This window comes from Perna viridis, chromosome 5, assembly GCF_037379345.1.
Source record: "Perna viridis isolate PV_CMFRI_1.1 ecotype Kerala chromosome 5, ASM3737934v1, whole genome shotgun sequence".
Classification (NCBI taxonomy): Eukaryota; Metazoa; Mollusca; class Bivalvia; order Mytilida; family Mytilidae; genus Perna; species Perna viridis.
In genome coordinates this window covers 46517012-46528176 of record NC_142449.1, presented here as the reverse complement: position 1 = coordinate 46528176, position 11165 = coordinate 46517012, and the positions used below count along the sequence as shown (strand labels likewise).

The window sequence follows — 11165 nt, the reverse complement described above, 5'->3', positions numbered from 1 at the left end:
TTTTTCTTGTTCAGTTATTACAAAATCAGAATCTGTCTGCAACAGGCAATAATTTTTGTTTCCCTTCACTGGGCCCTAGCTCCTGGCTTTGGGCAGAGGGGCTTGCACCCACTATCAAATATGCAGTCCAACTTTTATATAAACATGAACTTTTGGTGTTTGTATACTTGTTGGGCTGCATAATTGATAGTGGGAGTAAGCTCTTCTGCTTTGGGTAGGTAGGTAGGGAAAATATTTTGGTTCCCCAAATTTCATGTGATTCTGTAAAAACAATAATCAGAGTAGTGAAAAATGTTGCCTTGAAAATTAAAGAAAAAATGTTGTCAGAGAATGGCAATAAAATTCTTTGGGTAGGACCAATTTTCATGGGCAGGTAGGGTAAGGGAAAACAAACTTAATATTAATTTTGGCCTAATTTATCATAAACTTTATATGCTACTTACTGTAAGACCTGTGAAACAGTTAGGCTTAGGCAAGCTTACAGGTTTTATTTCATACCCTACAGCAGAAAAAAGTATCTTTTTAATTTTTATCTTTATATAACATAACTGAAATGATAATTTCAAAAATTTTAAAATAATATCAACCATATCTTAGCGACACTTGTATTCAACAATAACTTGTCTTAAAATACTATGATTAAAATTTATCTTTGTACACATAGTGTATTCAATGTAAAATTAAATACCTGTCTTGTGTGGCCATGAATTTGCTTTCATTTGGAGGGTCACTTCAAGACACATCTAAAAGTATGTCAATAAGAAGTTTGACTGTGCCCACTCCTCCATTTTGGATTTTTGATCCTTTAGGATCAAATTACCTTATGTCACTGGTTCATGCCTGGAACTTCCCTACTGTTTCTGAACACTACACAAAAATATAGTCCAAATATAATTCCTTTTATATCATTCAATAGACCTTTTGTAACCTGTAAATATGTTTATGGCAATAATGTTCTATTATTTTTGCAAATAAAATAAAGATCTAGTATTCAAATGAATTGAAGATTTGAGGGGCTCCTTCAACCTTTGAAAGATGTTTAGTAATAAATAAACATTTAGGGAATGGAGTTCTTGCAGTAATGAAGAAGCATGATTAAATGTGCTAAGCATGTTCCATTTACCATAATACAATTATCAGTCAAAATCCCCATCCTATCATTAATATTTTATGATTAATAAACAGGAAGTGGAGAGCAGTGATTTTGACCAAGTAAAATTCTAATTGATAAAAACTGTCTAGTTTTGAAATTCTAGTATTGATCAAGGAAATTATTTTCTTAAGCTGAAATTGGTTCCATTTGAGTATAATTACAGTGCTCTGTTGAAATACTTTTGAATGTGATTGGAATTTAACTTTTGAACAGGTTTTAAAAAATGAGAACAATTTTCACAAGAATCAAAAACCCCAGTGCTAACAGCAATTTGATTTATTCTTGACATTATACCAATACATATGATTCATGATCTTACAGGACTTGTGTGGTTAAAGTAGGTGTTTGATTTACACAGATTCTGTTGAGACTAAAGATAATGCCTGATTTAGACAGGTTTCCAGTTACTCAGTATCAAGTTTTAACTGGTTTTGCTGAAATAAGGATCCTACTCATCTGAGAATATTTTCTATGCACAAAAATATCCTCTATCTACTAAATGTAGATATTGTTCTTTGGGGAGGAATTCAATCTGCACTTGCATCGTGATACAAGTACATGTAGTTACATGCACTAATTTTTTCATTCCACAAATAATGAGAAAACAGTAGGAATCCTACTTATTCTAATGAGAATAAAAATATACACTGTGCTTAAATATGAACTCGGAAGAAATGCAATTACATAATATGCTTCATCAATTAAATGATTGGTAGATGGACGAGTTGTAATTAGCGGTACATTATACATCAATATGTACTATTTAGCATACTTATTGTGCACAGTTAAGATTTTTGTCAAGATGAAAAACATAAAATGGTCAAGTATTACTATAGTACAATATATAACAAGTTTGTTGTTGTAAAAGTGAAAAGTACTTTTATGAACTAGAAACATTAAGCAAGAATTTGTAAGCCATATTTAATTCCACTACAAAAAAACTTGGTAATTATATAATGCTATGGCACTGTTGTTGTATGTAGAGTTGTAAACAATATCTTGGGTATGAGTGTATGTATTCCTTGGAAATTGCACCATAAGGTTAATACTACAAAAAGAAGACTGGCATTGTTTTTTGGGCATTTAGGAATTAGAAGCTAAAAAGCGGCTAGAAACAAGCATTTTCCTGATGTCTGGACAAGAATTTATTTAAGTAAAAATATTCTATCACAATCCAAATTCAGAGCTGTATCAGGTTTGAATATTATGTCCATACCATACTTTTCCCAACAGTTCAGGGGTCCATCTCTGCAGTAGTATTATGCTGTGCCCTTGTTATTTATGTACTGCCATCTTAATTGTGTACAATTTTTCTTGATTGATAATTTTTTTTCTTGATGCTCAATGGCAGGTTGCCTTATTTTTACTGTAGATTGGTATATGTAATGATGAAACTTGTTACCACTGTATATATTAGCATAATGACTTAAACAACATTGGACATGTAGATATTAAATGGTTCATTGGGAGTCAACAGTATCTATTTTGTACATGTTCAGAACATTTTTAGAACATTTTTAGAAACTTCAGAAAGCCTGAAAATTTTGAGAGGAAATTATTTTTTGAATTAAATCTCTTAACGCGGCCAAACTGAAATTTTTCATTGCATATATGCCCTAGATGTACAACATAAGGTTTATTTAGCTGATACAAAATTCTGTGTAGACTCTAGTAAAATATAGTTTTTTTTCTAAACGTTCCAATTTTTTCAGCACCTTGTGCAGTTCTCCCCAATATTCAGGATGTCACATGATAAACAAATAGTTTGGTGTAAACAATAAGTATGAATATGTTTGATTGTCAACTCATCCTTCTACAATGGTAAAATATGAATTTATTTTGGTCCTGGACCAGATAAATGACCTTTATGTGATGAGACTTGACTGATACCAAACCCAGGTGCCTGGTTTGTGTTCTTTTCTACATACAGCTGTGGTGCTCATTTTTGTTTGTTTGATACGTGTATCACTGCCTGTCTTTCTATCAACAGGTTTGTTTGATACGTGTATCACTGCCTGTCTTTCTATCAACAGGTTTGTTTGATACGTGTATCACTGCCTGTCTTTCTATCAACAGGTTTGTTTGATTCGTGTATCACTGCCTGTCTTTCTATCAACAGGTTTGTTTGATATGTGTATCACTGCCTGTCTTTCTATCAACAGGTTTGTTTGATACGTGTATCACTGCCTGTCTTTCTATCAACAGGTTTGTTTGATACGTGTATCACTGCCTGTCTTTCTATCAACAGGTTTGTTTGATACGTGTATCACTGCCTGTCTTTCTATCAACAGGTTGAGAATTCTGTTGGCTGTTGGATGACCTTTCAGGGTTATAGAACTTCCAAAATTAAGATAACATGATTCAGCTGTATATTTTACAAACCAACAAAATGTCTGGACCTGCATTACCATTATATAAATATCTTCAATATGTATATCAACACTAAGCAAGTTGAAAGCTTGCACTGTGTGTGTTACAAATTTACTCCCTTAGCTTAGTAAGACAGATTGATTGAATCAAATGGCTACTACAACTGCCTTCACAGCTGGTGACGGAGGTAAAAATGCTGTATCAATCCTTTACATTATGTTGCAATATAATTGTATTCAAAAACATACACAAATTAAAGTTAATATAATTTATTTCTGTATGTATATGTATGTATAGTTGTCACAGAACAGAAACAAAACATCAATTCTAAACCAAGGCACTTCAGTTAATTTAAAACATGTATGCAGTTTGAGCCGTCAGAAAAAAATCACAATCATCTCATTCAATGTTTTATGTATGATGTTGTGATTTGAATCCAAGGCGGTTGTGAGAAAATTGAGGCATTTAGTTAAAATATTTAAGAGGGAATTCAAACATGTACTTCAGAAAGATAGAGAAGTATTAAAGCATTAAACAGGCTTCTTAAGAGGGGAGAAAATGTAGATTACTACAAACAAAATCAAAATTTCTTACAGACATCAAGCTGTGGTAAAAGGAGGCTTTTAACACTGCTCTTTATGAAATAGGTTTGTATATAAAATATTGTTTTAAGACATTTGGAAGTTGAGTTATCTCCCTTGCAAGAATGTTCATTACAGGATTTTCTCCTAAAATTGACAAGTAAAATTATATCAAGTTTGTTAAAAAAAAAAAGAAAAAAAAGAGGAATAATTGTGAACCTGTAGTAATTAAAATGATCAAATGATTCAAAATCATGACTTTCACCTCATATACAAGGATGTTAGTATGTGAATTTATCTGCAGGAGAGATTTTTATCCAACATTGCTCAGACAAAAAAACAGCTGAAATAGTTTGCTTGTTAAATCTTGAGTATTGCAAGTTAATTTCATTTTCAAATATGATTCATGGTAAGTGACACCACAAGAATCTGGCTGGTGTAATGAGAAATTATTATGATAAAGATATAGATATTGAAACATTACTTCGTTATACAGAAACCTTTTGTGGATTAAAATGTGATGAAAATATTGATATCAAAATGCTTTTGTTTTAAAAACAGAAATGTTATGAATCATATTATAGTGCTTACAATAATGATGTTCAGGAGATAAAATTGGTCTTTCCTTGATGAAGTAACTACCACCTGATGAACTGCCTTTGGTAGTTACATGTATAACCAGACAAAAAGCTTTAATTTTGTATTATTTCAAAGATACTTAAATCTGTGTCTGATTGTCAACTGTTTAGTTCACTACCAAAGGAAGTTCAGATGATTGTTATTTAGATAAAGGAAAACCAATTCTATCACTGAACATTATCTTTGTAAATGCTGTAATTTTAAAATACTGTTATTAGTCCCTGATTTTTTGCATAGGCTTTTGTAAGAGGCACTTTATCATAAAGAAATCTTTATATTTCATTTAAACATTAATGAACAAGTCTTTTGGCTGACTCAATAAAAATGTTATTGACATATATTTGAAAAAATAAGCCTTGATTTCAATAGGTTACAGGTATGTATAATGTACAACCTAAAACAATGGAAAAAATCTTAGTGATAAAAATCAGAGCCATGGCATTACAACCATATATAGTTTCAACTAGACATTTTTACTGACTTTCTAGAATAATGAATATACACACATACAGTTTAGTATTTATAATGAGCTGAAATCACAGCATGTCATAAGTTAATTAGAATTTATACAGTCCTTCTAAACTATCATGGTGTTAGAAATATTTCTTGTTGGCAAGTTCAATAGAGGATGTGTTTAACTAAACAACTTTATCGAAAAAGTATCATAAATGTGGAATTGTAAATTATTTAGTAACAAACATGGCCAATAAATATGATAAGTAATCAGAAAAACTTAGGCCTATCCTTATTTCATCATTCAGACTCATAATTCATTGCAATTCAAGAAAATTCTTCTTTTCTGGGAAATTTTAATTTCTTTTAAACTAAATTTAACAAGAATCAAAATAAATTAAGATAAGAAACTCACAAAAATCTCTTTAACATTACAACAATGAACCAATCAACAAGAATTATTTCTGTTCTAACATATTTACAATATCCATTGGACTATTTCTACCAATTGTTTCTTAGAATAAAAATTTATCATCAATAAATAGTATTCTATAATATAGCACTTTCATGATGAAACACTACAAAAGCTAATTTTTACATAATAAATCTGTAAACTCATTTATTTTTTAGTGGACTAAAAAAAAAAGAAATGTATACTGAAAGCAATAATGTCATTCTTTCATACATTTAGCTGCAGCCGGCCCTGTCCTGTGAGGGTTTCCTTGTTCATTGTAGACCCATGGGTGGCCTTGAGCTGACATTTTTTATCCAGGTGTGTTGTTTTCTCTTGGACATTTCCACCATATCCATTCTCGTCACAGTTAATAGCACTATACCATTGTCATTTTTTTTTTATACTGATCAAGAGATTTTTATTGAGTTATCTCTCTTAAGCATTATATACTAAAATCAAGGAAAATAAGGAGAATGGATGTAGTGAATATGTCAAAGAGACAACAACCCCACCCGTTGGTCTTATATGAACAAGGAGGAAACCCGCCAACCACTGATCAGGCTGCTGAAAACATACGACTAAGTTTCAACTGTTACAAACTAAATCTGAATCAATTTCTTGTCCTGGAAAAATAAATGAGTTAACAGTACACAATGATAAGAATTTGAGATCATTCGATATAAATGCCTTTTTACTGGTCCTTATAATTTTTTAGAGGTATATTTCCACTCTTGATTGTTCTGGTCAGAATAGAGCACCATTTCTAAATTATATAATTTACAAAATATAATTCTCACAAATAGAGTGATATGTTCTGTATGAAATATTTGAATTCAGTTGTAAAAAAAAAATCAATTGAAATTCTCAAAAACTTTTCAAATAAAATTTATCAAAACAGTATTAAATAATCAAAACATCCATTTTCCAAAGTTTTAAAAAATCAAACTTTCAAAGTTACAAAAAAAGATTCAAAACAGTTTGTAAGGCATTGAGTTATAAAAGAATACAGTAACATATAGCACTATAATGCAGAAGCCTGTCCTATCACAAGTTTAAGTTCATAAGCAGCATGCGAAACATCTACCACTCTATCTACCATTTCCTGAACGGCAGGTACAGATGGATATTGCAATGCTGCAGTTTTTGTCGTGGACACTGTCAGTTTCAGTATATCACATAAATGATTCGCACAGTGCATAATTTTATTTCTCACATCAACATTGATCAAGTTTCTATGAAGCGTATCACCAATATAGACTAGTTTGTGAGCAGAAACGACCACAAATTTACTGTTTGAAATGAACACTTTAGGTCCTTGGCCACATTCTATACATGAGAAGAATGCATCAACAGCATTAGTCAATAGAGTAGAATGAGTTTCCAATTGTCCTGAATAATAACACAGCACTTGCTTATCATTAGGGTCTAGTTTCAAATTCAACGGAAGTGAATTTGGTGTCGTAAGTTTGAAGTTCCTGTCAACAGGTGTTTTTACAGTCAATGGTTCAGACGATTCTTTCACCGATAATATATCGTCCATGCTATTGGATTTTTTCATGAAGTCTTTTGCAGGTGATCTCTCCCTCGATGGAGAAGAAGACCTGCTAAGATTTTTAGGTGGAGTTAACTCTCTCATGGGTAATGTTTCCTTCACTGGTTTATCATCCAAGTCAGTGTGAATATTTGGCTTTGTGGGATGTTGGAACTTTTTAGTTTTGTTAACATCATCGGGTGAGTCTAAATGAACATAGTCATATTCCTCAACAGCACTGTCATCGTCCTGAAGCTTGTTATGAACTCTTGACGAGTCAATAGACATTTGTTTGAATTCTTCAGACAATCGTCTGAATTCTCCAGAATCACGTTTGAATTCACCAGACACTCTTTTTGCATCAAAGCTCATTGATTTTTTCTCTGTTGGCGTGGGTGGCAAGGGTCGTGGTGGCATGGGTAATGGCCTGCCCTGAACACTGGATAAAGTTGGTCTTGGAAGAGTGGCAGGTTTCTGGGCAACTGGTGGCTTCGCTGGAGTTGAAGTTTGATTTGGTTCCTGAGCACGCTTGAATAATAAAGTTGAGTTTCCATGAATTAAGGAAACCATTTTTTTGACATCATCAATGAGATCCTTAGAAATGTTGGCAACTTTGCCCAAGTCATCCTCCTTAGATGCATCTCTTGTGACAAGACTGGAAAGTTGCCAATTGTTTAAGTCTAAATTCTTTAAACTTGCTTTGATTTGGTCTAGATTTTGTTGTAATGGGTTCAACTGTTTCATAAGTTTACTTATCAGTTTCTTTTCTGGTAATTTAGCCGAGTTAGCAATTGTTCCTTGAGCAAAGTCAAGAAAATCTTCCAGAGTAGACCTTACTCTCCCACAGGCAGACTTGATGTCATACAAAGTGGGTTCTAATACCTCCTTCTTTCGCCAATTACTGCTGATAAAGTTACATAACTTCGTGGTTGCAGTTTGGACGTCTTGTTGAAGTTTGACCATAAGGTCCATAGCTGCATCAAGTTCATATGGCAGTTCAGCATAGTCTGGAATGTATGATCCTCTTGAGTCATTACTACATGTAGAAAGTCTATAGCCTTCATCCGCGCTTTCAGATGAATCTGATTTAGCAGATAATACTGAATCTCTTGTGACTTGTGGGGGAATATCATAAACACCACCACATCTCTCACCTCGTGTTAGGGTTCTCTCTCCTGATTTTTCTCGTTTCCTAGGCTTATCAATGTCCTCTGATAAAAAGTTCTTTTCACTCTTACGTACTAAAGTATTACTTTTTGGTACATCATATATATCATCGATGTCATGTTCCATGGCTGAGTGATCATCAGCCATGTCATATACATTTAAAGTACCTTTACCAGGCATTGTAAATGAATCAGCATCAGATTTAGTGAGTGTATTTGCCTTTAATGTACTTTCATCAAACGAATCCATGTGCGATTTTGGGACATCATAGTCTGCCTTAGGAACATCATAGTCTTCCATGCTCTCGTTGATCGATTTTTGTTTTTGTGGAGAATCATACATGTCAAGACCAGAATCAGCAGACGGTTGTTTGTGATGGTGAAATTGCATTGGTTGAAGTCGTGCAGGCGGAACATCATAGAAATCATGAGGTGAAATGTCCATGCTTGAACGAGCAGAATCAGTGAAACTTGAACCTTGGTTTCGACCACTGCTTTTATTGGAAGCGCTACTTGATGAGAATGATTCATTTGATAAATGTGACAGGTGGGACAGATTTGACATAATACTGGAACGATTAGATAGTGACGTAGGAACATCATAAAACTCGGTTGGAAACAAATTTTGTTGAACCATTTGATTGTGTTCCTGGTTATGCTGGAAACTTTTCTGAGTTGGTGGTGTATCATAATCAAGTTGCTCAAAGCTATTGTCTCTGTTAAGTTTTGGTGGTGTATCATAATTTTCTTGCCCCTCGACTATCCGAGGATGAGAAGTTGGGACGTCATAGTCTTGAGTTGGCATTCCTGGTGACTGGTCAATAAACTGTTGATTTGATGATTTGGCTGGAGTTACCTGCAAAAGAAAAAACAAATATCAAACATCATGGTCCAATCACTGACATGGTGTCAAGTAGCAAACAAGCATTGTAACAAAATATGCCTCTTTGTCTGGACTCAATTTTTGGTTTCAAAGCACTTGACAGATTACTATACCGTCTACAATTGACTTCTAACATTGCAAACTCATCAGTTTTTCTTCTTTTATTTCTTGATGATGTAATATTTTGTTTTCTTTATTTTGGTTTTTCAAACTTAAAGCAATTTTTTTTCAGACTTCAAAAAGACAGACCTTCTGTTGTAAATCTGCATAATATAAATTCCTAATGTTGCTGCTTGATTGACTTATACAGCTTATCACCCTCCCAAGGAGATGTTATGTAATTCTCATTAAAAAATGAAGTAGAAAAAAAAACAGTAGCTGATTTGAATTGGCACAACTAATTGTAAATCCAGCTTTATTAACAATTGATTATCTGTTAATTACTACTATCAATTTTATGGCTGAGTTTCAATGAAAACATTACAGTAATCTAGAGTTTAAGTTAAGAAAACCTAATTTGACTGATTCAGATGAAATGCTCACAAAGGAATGTTTGTCAACAGTTTAAATTAACAGTTGTAGCTTCAATTTCATACAATGGTAAAGTCTATCAAACAAATTTTGTAGTTCTTGCATGCTCAGACTGATAAATGCTGACATTTTTGGCACAAATGAGAAGTTGATTTGTCGTTTTTTGAAATTGCTTAAGTCTTTATGGAACAGACTGTGTCAAAAATAACCACAAGATATGCATCAATAAGTAAATATAGATAATACTTGAAAGTCAGCCAAATTGTTATCTTGATATATGTTGTTGATAAAATTAAGTGCAAAGTTTCATAGGTAAAAGTGACTTGCATTGCTTTAGTCATTTTAGAATTCATTTGCGATTTTCTGTTTTTGTAAATTTTACATAGGTTAACATTAAAATAATTTAAAACAAAAAAACAAAAACGACCGGATATAAAGTTGGAGTTATCTCCCTTAGACCTTCTGGTACAGTAAACACATCAAAACTACATGAAATACCCAAAATAGAAAAAAAATTGTTGACAATTTATTATTTAGCTGACTGACTCACAAAAACCAAAAACAAGTCAATCAAAAACACTGTGGCAAAAACAAGTTGATTGATAAATAATGAGGAGGGCTATTTGGTACAACTGGTCCATTATATATACAATGTACTTGATAAATATAATAGCTCCATTAGTTGTTTGTCATACAAAGAAAAATACAATGAATTTCCAGACATATATATCAAGTTTTTCTTTTTGAGTCAATAACTTTTTATTGGACCAATTTAATACTTTTTTTTCTTTTCAAATTTTCAGTTCCATTAAAAAAAGAAATTTCACTGAAAATCTTTCCATTCATTCATTTACAAAAGAGAAAAAAACATTTAACTGTCAAACTGATTATATTGAATTTTTTTCAATATAAAAATTAACTTAGTCACCAATATTCAAGATATTTTCCTATGTTCACTCTGAAAACAAACATTGAACAATGAAGGACAAATTACACAGTCAAAGTGCAACTTTTATTAGTCATTAATTTGCACTAAACTTGAAAGTATATACTGTACAGTGCAGAAATACGGCTTGTATAAAAATGTGGTCTTTATCTCATAATAACACTCAACCAATTATGTTCTGTGTTTGTACTGATAACCTTAAATAGAAATAAATCATGTAGAAATATCGACAGTTATCTCCCCTTAGAAATCCACTTTATAAAAAGACAAGAAGAATTTAATCAAGATTTAAAATCTACATTGCCTATTATGTTCATTATATAAACAATACCGACCAGTCATGAAGTATTTGTCTAGCATGGTTGAGTATAAATGTCACGAACATCGATTTTTAACACCTATCAGTACTTATTAACATATACATAAGTGATAATTTTGATACTGTATCATACAAAATA

At 32.3% G+C, this 11165-nt stretch overlaps 1 protein-coding gene across 5 annotated transcripts in view; it reads right to left on the bottom strand.

Annotated features, from left to right (window-relative positions):
- Window positions 1-3776: 3776 nt before the first annotated feature.
- LOC148617961 (breast cancer anti-estrogen resistance protein 1-like) overlaps window positions 3777-11165 on the bottom strand; it is a 48046-nt gene continuing 40657 nt past the window's right edge. For all 5 annotated transcript variants that reach the window (XM_088585650.1, XM_088585647.1, XM_088585649.1 and 2 more), the window contains one exon: window positions 3777-9203. In XM_088585650.1, coding sequence (XP_088441776.1) covers window positions 6672-9203 — 2532 coding nt within the window. In that variant the 3' untranslated portion in view covers window positions 3777-6671. The remainder of the gene's footprint in view (window positions 9204-11165) is intronic.